Here is a 13,880-nt window from a genome sequence, read left to right on the forward strand (position 1 = left end):
TTCAGTTTATTCTGGGAAATGCATTTTTCTGTGTTTTCTCAAATTTGAGTAAAAACTCTTAACTTAAGTCGAAACTCAGACTTAAGTTTGTTTCGAGAAATTGGGGCCAGATCATCAATATGCCTGCAAATTAACCCTACGAACGCACCGATTTCGATGTTTTGAATACAACATTTCCATTAACGATGTTACGATCTATTAAGTTTTGCACAGTTTTGCCTACCCATGGTACTTGCTGTTTGCGTCCAACTACTTGACCAAATTTCAATTTTTAGATTTTGTCAGTCAGAGCAGTAATTCCGATCCCGTTGCTGAAAGATCGGCATTGATGGCAACACGACTGTTGCCTGTGGGAATACCAACGTCTTGCAAGATTGTCCAATTCCTAAATTTCATGTATGTTATCTGTGAGGAGTCTTGCAAGAATATCCAATTCCTAAATTTCATGTATGACATCTGTGAGGAGTCTAGAATTTCAGTAACTTCAGATGACATTTGCTTTCAGTGTTGACAAATTGTCCTGACACGTTGAGGGTAGTGATGCGGAAATGTCTGTGATAACTACAGATAGTAATAGATACCTCACTGATCAAGGAAGTAAATGTTCTATTTACTTAGTTGAAGGCATGCATTGATGTTGAACAAAGTTGAAAAATAATTGTTAATACAAATAAACTGAACTTGGTTCTTTTCTCAGATTGTGAAACTTGAAGATAATCAGTTCATGTTTTGACATAAGCATTAATAGCCTTCATAAAGTAGTGATTCCGAGGAAAATGAGGTCTTGATGGTTGACAGATCTTGGTCGTTAGGTGAAAAAATATTCTAATAAGATGTTTTGTACAGGGGTAGGATACCATCAGTAAGTTACGAAAAATAAATACCGATTTATTCTTGGTAAAAAGCATTTCGTATGAGAAACCACTTTGTTGTGAAAACGATCATCAACGTCAGTATAATAACAGGTAACCAACATTCTTTCGTCCTTTAGTGTCGCTGGGTCCGTCCACCAAGTAAACAAATGTAAAGCTTGGTATAGAAACAAACAGCTTGATCTAATGTGATATGGCTTAAGTAAACGTACTAACTAGATCGTCGCAAGAAGTTAATTATCTTGAATCTACGATTAAAACTTTACTGGATTAGTTAATATGGTTCTCAAAGTCTTTTACTTCCGTCACTGTACGAGAGCCCTCGATGTAGTTTATGTTCAGACAGTCGGCCAACTGCGGTCAAACCCATGAGCTGGGGCCCCGACGTTACCACAAACCCTAGAATTACGTTAGCTCAGAGTGTTGGGGTGCTAACCATATTAGGAACGATTATAGAATTAAGGGGGGTCACACTTTCTCGGCACGGTTCCATAAACACTTACTCCGGTTACCTGGCATTTTATCCTAATTTTACCTCAACATGCTACCTTACAATAACGTAATCGTAAAACTTATGAAATATATTTATTATTTAAAGCTACAAGAAACCTCTGGGTCATATTTGTGCGTAAAAGGTGGTTGTTTTGGTTAAGCAGTTTAACAGTGTCATCACAATTAGGCTACTCATTCCAGGAATTAATTGATCTACGTTGATTCTAACATGTTGATCATGTTCTAAATCTGTCTAATATCGAAGGTATTTAATCATATGTTAGATAAGTCAAATATGAAAAACTAAGTATTACATTGTCTGAGAATTGGTACCTCCTCCGTTGGATGCTTTAAGAGAGATATGACAGAACCTCAGTCGTGATAAGTTGGTCATTTCAATGCCGCTACTAAACTCGTACCTAATTTTCAGAGGGGCGCCAATATAGCGGGTTTATCGGTACCCTGATGAAGCGGGTTGGATTCCCCACACGATTACTATATGTTGAGCCTATTCTTGGTTTCTCTGGAACATTGCTTAAATCGCTTCATCCGAACTCACTCACTCTTTCGCCAGTCAGTTGGTTTGTTGTTTAACGCTCAGCAATATTCCAGCTATATGTCGTCGGTCTGTAAATAATCGACTCTGGACCAGACAATCCAGTGATCAGCAGCCTGAGCATCGATCTACAAAATTGGGATATGATGACAGACAGAAAGGAGATATTTAAGTGCCTCACCTGTCGGGCCCATACTGTACCACCTGGAACTTATTAAACCCCTTGGCTGCTAGACATGTCCTGTTGTAGACGAGCTGTCTCTGGGAACACTGGCCGAAGCTGGTCTTCCTGTAGGCTCGCCTGGTCACACGGTCACAGTTCTTGAGGATGTCGCGGTGGCGCCACAGCCACGGGCCGTCTATGAAGACGTCCTGCTTCTCCACCCATCTGGGTAGGTGGCGCAGGTTGAGCCACCACATCCGGGTACTCCAGGGTTTCAGTGAGCCATCTTCGGACGGGCTTTGTAGGAACTCCGGAAAGACGCAGGTGGTCTGCACTAACGTACCTGGAGCAAGAAGTCAAGCTGTATATGACTCATTATAAACTGGTTGGTTGGTTGGTTGGTTGTTTAACGCCACACTCAGCAATATTCCAACTATATGGCGGCGGTCTGTACACATTCGAGTCTGAATCAGACGATACAGTGATCACCAACATGAGCATCGATCTACGCAACTGGGATACGATGACATGTGTCAACCAAGTCAGCAAGCCCGACCACCCGATCCCGTTAGTTGCCTCTTACGACAAGCATGGGTTACTGAAGACCAATTCTAACCCGGATCTTCAGGGGTTACTGAAGACCAATTCTAACCCGGATCTTTACGGGTCCGTCATAGACTGGTGTGTAAACATGTTTAATAAATATGTTAAATTTCAAATATTTAAAACACGATACTGTTGTTTAAGTTGACTCTACTGTAGGAATTCACTGCATGGTCATTCTGAACCTGCATTTTCATATATATCTTTCAGTCACAATGCAAAATCATATAATAGAAAATATGTATGAACCATAAGATGGTAGGGTAGGAGATATCGCTGGAATTTCCTGAATTCGGTATTAGAATAAATGACCCCTTTCTACCGCCAGTATCAACAGGTTCGAGTGATGAACATAATGAATCAACATTCACAAACCGATGAACACATTGTGATGACTCCCAGTGTTCGCGAATGAGGACAAAGTTAGTGTGATAACGCCAGGTGTTTGGAAACAAGGAACGTTTGAGCTATACACATGTTCTGTGTAAATATAATTACTGCCAAAAATACGTTAATACGGAAAGATGAAGAACCGACATCAGCGCAAAAAAAATATCGAGTCAGTCGCTATAATCAGAACACAATACGAAATCTAAGCTGTTGGGGAGAAGTTGAGAAATATACACACTTCAAAGCTGGATTTGAGCACAACATTCCAAACGTTTGTAAAACAGTACAATACTGAGGAGTCTGCAAACACAAGGTCCATACGAGAACTATGATAACCATTTCTCGTTTCTTTCGTTTTATCCACCAACAAACACGAGGCTCTACTTTCATTTCGTCGATTGCTTCGATTCTTTCTTTGCATATAATCCGCCGTATCGCGGTGGTCTGCAAACTATCGATTCTGGACCAGACAAACCAGTGATAAATATTATAAACAAAGCCTCGCGTCGGAAGATCCAGTGAATTATGTCGCATTTTACGACCAGTTGGCTGTCGGGTAGGTGAGTTGTTTAAGTGTACGCTCGGCTCGCCGAATTCCCGGTTCACCTGCCCTCGTGGGTAAAGTACGAGTCCTCCGCAGTGATAGTGTTTGAATATTAAGGAAGAGAAGGCTGCGTGGAATTTGTCATTCAACCGGGTTTCAAAGTTAGCCAACCATTCTGATGGGAAGTGTATATACTTTGACAAGTTGCATTGATAGAGTGTTTTACATTCATAATGTCGGCCTGTGTTAGGGTGACTGAACGTATAGATAATATTGATGATAAAATACTATAGATTTATTCTCATCCATGTACAAATTAACATAGCGTGTTCACGTCCCTTCAGGTACAATGTGTGATGCCTATTTCTGGTGTCCCCCGCCATGATATTGCTGGTATATTGCTAAAAGCGGCGTAAAACCCAACTCACTCACTCACTCACTCACGTCCCTTCAAATATGTATCTGACTGTTCCTGTCACTGTCTTCCGGGCTGTCAATCGCCAGTGGCACATTCTAAACTGTCATGTAACCAGAGTGCCGTTGTAGAAAATAGCCTTAGCTACGTGTATGCGTATCGTACATGAGAAAAGTGTGACATGCGTAACAGTGAGTGAGTGAGTGAGTGAGTGAGTTTAGTTTTACGCTGCACTCAGCAATACTCCAGCTATATGGCGGCGGTCTGTACATAATCGAGTCTGGACCAGACAATTCAGTGATCAACAGCATAAGCATCGATCTACGCAACTGGGATACGATGACGTGTCAACCAAGTCAGCGAGCCCGACCCCCGATCCCGTTAGTCGCCTCTTACGACAAGCATGGGTTACTGAAGATCAATATTCTAACCCGGATCTTCACGTGTGTGTGTGTGTGTGTGTGCGTGCGTGTGCGTGCGTGTGTGCACGCGCGTGTGGCAGGGGTCTCTGTGGCGTATAACATGTCACTGTATACAAAACACAAAACAAACACGAAAATGACAAATAAATATTAAAATTGGCTTCATTATTATTGCATTGAAACGTTTCTTGTGTAATTTTACATAAATACCAAATGAGCAAATAGATAAGAAATGTGGAAGCAAAAAGAGTCAAGATATCTTAATTGTTACACTATACATTACATCGTTATCCACGAACTAAATGATTATTGTTTGTCTAATAACTGGGAAAATATTTAAATCAATAATGAATATTCAGCTATAAACAAACTGATAATTGACTTCAGCTATTTTCACACAGTGGAAACATTTCTTTTGGCAATTCAACAATGTTTAAGAAATCATGTTATCTAAAACGGCCTGGTGAACAAACTCAGATGATAGTTTTATTCAAAATCAGAAAAGAATAAAAAATGTAATTTAACCCATTACTAGACCATCATTTAAAGATGCCATTTTTAATCTTTGATACAGAGAAATCGATACATTTAATAATCATATATTTATACAATGTTCTTATCTATAGAGAGATAATATCTTTATGTTTTATATGTTGATGCCTTATCACAAAGAAGTCAATGTTGAACTATTTATAAAATATTTCACACCCTTTAGCGTCAGCTTGCGACCAACTTCCATGCCTATGAAGAAATCAGGCTAACAATTATGTTCACACCGCTGTCGAAACATGTAGCTGCCCACAACGATTATACAGTACCAGGGAGGGCGGCGATTCCCTTGGGGTCCGGGGCCCCTTCGCCTCCCCGTCCCTCTCATCTTACATGGCAGTAATTGGCCTCCCTTTTCACCAGGGATTACTCCCAACATTGTTCCAGTGGTCAAATCAGGAGCAGCCAGAGCATTGATTCACGTGGCCAGTGATGATTCTAAGCTTTCAGTTAACCTGCATGCTCAATTAACATTTCCTATAAAATCAAATGAACGTTGATTTTTATCTCTCATTGATGACGCGGTCTCAGACTTAATTATGTCATTAACCTCGCGTGTGTCTTATACAGTTCATGATTGTCACTGTGGTATAAAAGGACATCCAGATAAAGAAACATAGTAACATATATTCGAGAGTAACGTTGGGTCGGTCTAACGCAGCTTCAAACTGTTTTTTGTTACATAAAAAAGTGTCAGCTTAATACAAAATGAGCATCTACATTGCACCAATCTACACCTTAAACAATGCTAAAAGCTCTACAATATTGACCGATCAGTGTATCATTATATGCGCGATTTTCATTTTCAGCTCCTTGGGGAGTATCTTTAATGCAGATTGGCACAAATGTTGGGTATTTGCAGTCGCCTCTCATGAAGACGCGTATGGTGGATGCTATCGGGGAACGCCACGTCACTAATGTCATGGAGGCTAATGAATCATTTGATAAAAGCACTCCCACTAAAGCACAACGTCTCCCACCAGTACACGTCAAAACATATACTAAATGTTTTACTTCAAAAGAAACTCATCAGGTGGAGGTCCATTTGCACAGCCGTTAACATTTCAGATGAAAACCCGTAAGAGGCGACTAACGGGATCGGGTGGTCAGGCTCGCTGACTTGGTTGACACGTCATCGTATCCCAGTTGCGTAGATCGATGCCCATGCTGTTGCTGAGTGCGGCGTAAAACTTAACTCATTCACTCACTTCAAATGAAAATTCGAGTTAGATAACTGAAAGTCCAGTTCCTACATTTCAAAGAACAACTGGACGGGTTTGTGACAGACGCTATCGCTGAGGCCGAATGCCCGCATCTCTTCGCACAATACCTGGTATCAGCAATACTTGGCAGTGATTCGTATCACGGATCCAAGCACGACATTATTGTTCATTAGTAATAAAAGAACCGAAACGACCACTCATGTTTTTTAAATGCAGTGGGAAGCGGCATAGGTGTCCATTTCGCTTTAAGGCGCCGCAATTAGCTAAGCACAGTTGCGTCCCTTTAAGCAGGTCAGACACCCATGGTCATGGGTTCGAGTCCCGATCAGAGGCGATTATGTTTCTCTATTTTTCAGCACTCTACCCCGTTTATGGTTGTCACAAAAGTAAAATTCCCACATGAGGCTGACAAAATAATGATTATCTTGAATGGTGTTAAAAGTAGCGGTCACTCGTTCTCCTATTCAGTGTTAATGCAGAAATGAGGTAATCCGGATGACTACGACCAATGTAGCACAGATTGTCGTGATCTCATTGTGTAATGTGTAAAGCAAATAGTGATTGAATTAACAACAAAGTACAAGGGCAAATACTTAAGATCGTCATGGATAACTCCGCATTAACTAAACTACACTTGACATGAAACACTAAGTATAACGCATTAAAGCACTCAAGCGCAGAGTATACACTCCACTAATTGTGATATCGCCATGACCCGGTGGGACTGCAAACAGTCGGTCGGTCATCGTGCAATGTCCGTCATGTTGAACCATCGACCTGCACGTGCAGATAACGCCGTGACGTCACATCCCGAGTCATCTATTTTGTCATTGTGAATCTGGTGGAACCGACACAGTAAACAGCCAGAAATTGATCCGCCGTTTCGCGGCCTCTGCAGATGACTATCGTCCTATGATGAATAGCCACAGCTTAGAGCGGCTGCAAAGAGGACAGTGTTAATACTCGCCACGACACGGGGGCGACATGTCTTCGTTCAACGTGAATCCCGTTCACTATTTCTATCTTTTTCTTCTTTTTTTTCTGTTTTTACGATATACTCATGATATTTATACAAAATATTACACTTCATCAGCACTAGTCTGATCCACAGTCCCTGTATTATTTTATTACCCTTCACACTTGTCTGCAATGCAAAGGCCCTAAATAAAGCAAGTCTAGATTTTATTAAGGTTTTGAATCTCCCAGCTGTTTTTCCATTTAAATGTGCCACAAACGTTAATATTATCCAGGGGCTACACTACAGAAGTATAAAGCTCGGTTCATCGGACAGTAACAAGAAACTTTATGATGAATACTACTCAAAAAAAGTTAAGGAACTCTCATCAATAACAGGCTCTAAAAACGTCTTGACCTAACAGTTGCACCCACCACTCATGATACTTGCATGAAAACTGTTTCTGGGCTGACGTTTGACCAATTAAGACTTAACGTGTATTTATAGGGCTGAAAGAGAGTGCAGAAATTCTGCATCATTGCTGACTTATGATGTTCATCGAGTTTTGGGGTTCAGATCTGAATGGCGCCTGTAATTTCAAGCTTGCTGGATCTTAGGCTTAATGTATGACTACAGACTAGCATGTAGGTGTATCCGATTTGTACTGCGTTGTCCATAGTGAAATCTGCTTTCAGAGACCATCGATAATATACTACTAAAACAAATAAGGAACGTTCGATCTACAATTAATCTACCATGACATGACATAATATGAAAGAATCGGATGTTTCTATCTAAATTAAATTTACATTTCGAACAGTTCGAGTTATCTCAGGTCCGATGACAGGTCATAGTGCAAACTAGGATTTTTCTAGGGTTCCACAATCATATCTCCTACAACATGTACAGTGAGCCCCCGTTAATCCAGATGCTACTAAACCGGACATTCTGTTCAGTTCCCTCTGGGAATGCTTATATGTAATGATAATGATACCCGAACTTGATTCGTTACTCAGAACATTTGTTATTTTCAGTTTGAACACTGTAGTCTGGATTAACGGGGTGACATTGTACCCAGTTACGAGGCTCGAGATAATTAGCTTTCGCAGTAGATAATACAAATATTTACCTACGAATGATCAAATGATTCTATCATATAGATCAAACTACACTTCTCTAATATCTGTGAAGTCTTTTTCAGTCTCTTTACTTTTTACCACAACTCACCCCAAGGCGTTTCATTCACATTGACACAAAACATTGTGCCCAATCAAGAAACATAAATATGTAACGGTTTATTTCTCATAAATATATAACAAGCTAATACAGCATTCAGCAATGTAAACATAATAAAAATCGATCCTGAGTGAAAAATCTTTCATAACAAACAAGGATGGCTACTTTCTCACCTGTGTGATTTCTATTGAACTTCCAATGGAGCTAAATTGTTTTCATAGTTAGTGTGTGGAGGTAATTATTGCCTATTTCACCTGATGGACATCGGTTTTGTTTCCAAGCCAGCGAGGAAAATGTTTTCACGCACGGTCAACTCCAAGACAGAACCACAGAAGGTTAGCCATTGTCGTCCTCGTTGTCGACGTGTTTGTCTATCTCAACATTAATAGTCGACATATGCAGCATGAACGACTATGAAACCCCGGTATGGATGTGGTTGTGCTTCACTGAATGGCACTTTCAGGATTAAAGAAAACCATTATTTGGAATTGATTTCTGATCATTTGGTTAACATGGTTATGAATACAAAAAGTCAAAGGATATGTCCACTGTTCACTTAGCAGAGGTCGCCTATTCTTAACCAAAGTTTGACACATTACAAGCACAAACGTGTTAGGTAAGAAAGTGAGTGAGTATGGTTTTACTCAACTTTCGGCAATTTCGAGCCAAATAATGCCGGGGAAAACAAGAAATGAGCTGTACACGTTGTACTAATGTGGAGAGTGAGGTACAAACGTTTTATCCACATCTCAGCTGCTTGATATGGCATTGGCCTTTTGATTTGCAGTAGAGCCTATGTTTATTATTAGGGTTGAGGTGAAATGAATAAGAATATTTCGCTCATATGATGACGTGCATGCGTGTGTATGTGTGGCTGCTTGTACTAGCCCAGACTTAAGCTGGTTTTATAGTGCGAGCTCACTGAGATACTCTGCCGCAGTTGAGCATGAATACCCCACTCAGACACATTATACTGACTTCGAGCCGACCAGTCCTTGTTGTACCCATTACTGCCGAGCGCCAGGCAGGGAACAACAAGTACCATATTTTAACGTCTTTCGGTATGACGCTGCCGGGATCGAACCCGCGATCTTCCGCTCTCCGGGTGGACGCTCTAACCACTACACCACGGAAGCGGTCTGTTTATTACTAGAGAATGAGTGAGTAAGTAAATCGCATCTAACGCAATATATTTTAAGGTTTCAACGCTCTATATGAATATATTATCAGGGGTAAGTATAAAATGTCGCATCTTGTATAGTTGAACCGACTATTGCGCTGATAGTTCACGAATCACAGTCTGGGGAATTTGCTATTCGAACCCACGGGAAGAACATCCTGATACGGCTAGGGGACGTAACTGCGTAACTCAGTACTCGGTCATCCATTCCTTGGCAGAGTACATACACGGATAACTGTTTACTTATGTTATTTTCCTGATTCCACTTTTTTAACATGAATGGGGATGGGGTGTGGGATGTGGGTGTGTGTGGGGTAAATGCCATTTGTAAACAATCCAGGAACTGAACCCCGACATTGGGCATGGTGCGTTGACGTTTTAACCACTGCCCTACACCACCGCCAAATTCACCCACTTAATTGACAACAATGGCACGTGAATGATGACACTAGCAATAGCCATCATTGTCAACATTATACATCCGTGGTGATACACTTTTGTTTTATGCATAAACCTCTCCCAAACACCTCTCGTATCTGTATACACTTCAGCTACTCCATTTGAAGAGACGCTGGTCCATCATGTATGTATAGATTAAATCACAAATGAACGAAATCCAACTCAACTAAATAGGTGTTGTAGAGTATTTACCACAAGAGCGAGGTGTTTGAGTGGACTGTTTAAAGCTTTTCTACCTTTTGGGAGGTTTCTGTTCATACGTGAGTACTGAATGCCAAGATGTGATTAACACTAGGAAATCGGTACTGGAATTGGGTCAGAAACACCGACAACTCGAAATGGAAAAAGGCCAATCCTGAAATAGCCGTAGCTCTGGTAACTTCAACTGGCTTTCGAAGGTCGGCGCATCTGACATGGGTCATAAATGCTTCAGCAATATCACAAGTTATTCACGTCGACATGGGACCTCTTTCAACACCGGAAATTCTAAGTTTGGAACATCGGTAGCCTCTACCATCTTCATTGCCTTGATCACGTGGCCGGTCTGTACACTTCCGGTCTCAGCTTTGTGAACTGGAAGCCCGGATGTTAGCCTTTTGGGATGTTTGCTCTTCGAGACTGTATCTAGAATAGTGTTCTCCTTGCAGAGATTCCTGTCTATTGTATTGTCTTTGTTACGCATGCGTTGTTCATATATCATATAAATACCAGATATTGTATATTGATAATATGATTTACCATCATTGTATTCTACAAAAGGTATGAAACATGGATTTTAAATGTAGACAAAGGATGCACGATGAAAATATTTCATAAAAATACGACATACGAGTGAAACAAAAGATAGGAGTTTTAGCATTTACGTAGAAACTATTTATGATCAATTCTCCGTAGAGATGCTTGCTATCAGGGCCCTTCGCCTGGGGTGTTCCGCCTTACTGTTTAGAGATGGTAAGATGAAGATGGCAAATCTTTACATCTAAATTTAGTAAAATGAGATAATACCTTCATGGCCACAAAAAGAAGGCTCGTCACGCAGAAATGGTCAATTAATTGCCAAGGTCAAGGTTGGTTTATATGAATAGCGCCACAGTGCCCTTTTGCTAACTTGTTTGTTTTTTCTAGTTGATAATACAAATTATGCGACAAAGTTTCAATACAACTACCTCGGAACTCGTATAATAAATTATTCGTAATGTACACGTCTGTTCAACAGAGGCTGTAAAAAATTCAAATTACACAAAGAAACCAATTTTATGCTTTACTCTACTACATACTTAACGCAAATACAATTTCTCAATTATACATCCAATAATGGCTGTGTGATTCACAACATTTACATTTTCATCATGACTATTGTGCTGGCGATGTTGACAATCAGGTTTGAAATTATGTAATCAGATTTAGAGACGCCGGCAATATCCTTCCAGGTTTCACAATAAAAATCTTGGCTTCAGAGAAGGTGTTGAAAATGTGAACATGTAAAAGTCCGAACAATTTAAACTGATTTTACATCTAAGAAAATAATATTAACACTTGACAATAGGGTATATGCATGTTAACGTACATGTTTTGATCATTAAGGGCGTTCTTTACAATGATTATGTAACATTGTTCTTCTTTAGCTTGTCCCTAAGGTAATGCACCAACGTTATACATTCTAATTTCGATCTAATTTTGTGCGACAAGAAAATATAAAGAATGCTTTTTGAAACAGCATCTCAGAATTCTCAGGAGGAATGGTATAACTTACTATAATTCGAGTTGGTGCCTATGTTTGTTTTAGCTGACACGTTTTTTCAAGTTTAAGGATGTCGTTTAGATATAAGTCAGAAGGATTTCTAAAAGTTTATTCATTTACTGTGGAACTGCCCTCACAACAAAGGGGAAACCGTTGACATATTACACTCGTTATTTTTGAAGTGGTTTCCAACTGAAAAAGAAAAAGCCTTTGTGATGACATTAAATTACGGCCAGATACTTTGTACGTCTTTGTGCTGTTGCTTTTACGTGGACAATAGGAGATTTATTCCAATTACCGTTTGAGTGATACACACAATATTTCTGCTTAAAACCAGGGGTAATTCCTCGGCGTTGAACACAAAACACTAAAGCTCTCAGACCATTGTCAGAAGGGGAATCACTGATCTTGTAGGTTGTAATAGCGATTGGTGGTCGCCATTCCTAGGACTCATTATACACGTCCCTCCGGGTATCAATTAAAACAAATAGTTTTTGATAGTCGCCATTCCTGAAGATTCAGATAATTATTCGCTCATTCCAGGTAGCAGTTCTAACAACTGTGTGAAGTAGAAATAATATCTACGTGGTTGGAAACTGGCCTCTGTTATAATGAGACATAGTGTGTGATGTTATCTTCTTCTTCACATGGGTGATATGTGTGATGTTTTGTCCTGGTTTACCCCGTTGTGATATTGCTCTAAGCCAGGTATGACAAAACTCACATTCAGAGGCTCTGGAGTTAAGCATGCGGTCGCCACGCGGAAGACCTGGGTTTAATAACCACATGGGTACAATGTGTGAAGCCCATTGCTGGTGTCCCCCGCCGTATATTGCTGGAATATTGCTGAAAGCGGCGTAAAACTATTCTCACTAGGTGACAACAACTGCTTTCGACATATTGTTCGATTCCGAAAGTACGTTCAAGTTAGTGGAACCCATATAATCTTTGCTCCATTAAAATTGTCAAAATATTTACACTATCTGACAGTAGATCGAATGTGGTATATCTGGACTGGTTTGGATAGACCTGTTCAATCCGATTACACTTGGCACATCTACGCCACCTGTTTACCTCGAATCAATACGAATCTGCCGAGCTTTTCCGACAGTCGTCTACGGTTGTAATCGCATTGCTCATTTACTTCCTATTTGATACCACACATGTCAAGCTATCATAAACTATTACATAACAGTAAAGACAGTACAGCAGGGAATATGATTACCCTAACAAGATCCGACACAGGGACGTGTTGTTAAGCATGCAATATAAAAATGGTAGACTTCAAAACAATAAATCTTTCTGTAGGGATATTATCAAATTTTGACAGGGCATGATCAAAATGAGGTTGCGACCAAGGCCATTTTAGGTCATTCCAGGGTCAGGTATTGTTGATGCGCAGCTACAGCTTGGCTTGGACACTGTCTCGTGGCATCACAGAGACGGAACCAATCAGCTTAATGAACCTGGGATGAGAGTAATACCCTCCATCACCCCCCTCCCGGATCCCTGAACCGATCCCCACCCCCTCCCACGATCCCTCCCTCCTCCCGTCTTCCCAAAGAAGACAAGGATTCTTGCTCAATCTATTCCTCTGTCTCTCCACGGCAGGATCCCGGTGAGAAGATCGAGTACCACCAAGCCATATGTCTCTGAGCCTATAAATCATATTGGATGTCAAGACTTATCTGGTCAAGTGGTTTCTCGTCATACATCACTCTACCCGCGCCAACACGTGGCTGGATGTAGCTTTATTTCCCGACCCAAGTTATCGCTTCAAATATATGCTTTACTGAGGCACCGAGCTGGGATAGTGATGCTGGCCGTGTGTTATTGGGGCGAGCGTCTGTCGTATCCCTTGCCAAACTTCGAGGCTGAGCTTTCTTACAGCGATTTTATTATTGATGGATGGTCATGGTAATGATATTAGCAAAGGGACAATGTCTTTATAATATGATTTACCAAACTCGATGTGGAAGGAAAAGGTGAATTAGAAGCCTAATAAAATTTATTACGCGTAGATAAATAATCGAAGCCTGGGTAATACGCTTCCTATCCAGCGTTGTCGGTCGGACCGCTG

At 40.6% G+C, this 13,880-nt stretch overlaps 1 protein-coding gene across 1 annotated transcript in view; it reads right to left on the reverse strand.

Moving 5' to 3' along the window:
• LOC124268948 overlaps positions 1-13,880 on the reverse strand; it is a 135,165-nt gene that overhangs the window by 86,315 nt on the left and 34,970 nt on the right. Inside the window, exon 2 of the mRNA XM_046704009.1 lies at positions 2,102-2,426. Coding sequence (XP_046559965.1) covers positions 2,102-2,426 — 325 coding nt within the window. The remainder of the gene's footprint in view (positions 1-2,101; positions 2,427-13,880) is intronic.

Source organism: Haliotis rubra, unplaced genomic scaffold (assembly GCF_003918875.1).
Source record: "Haliotis rubra isolate DU_JTF1 unplaced genomic scaffold, ASM391887v1 Scf1, whole genome shotgun sequence".
Lineage (NCBI taxonomy): Eukaryota > Metazoa > Mollusca > Gastropoda > Lepetellida > Haliotidae > Haliotis > Haliotis rubra.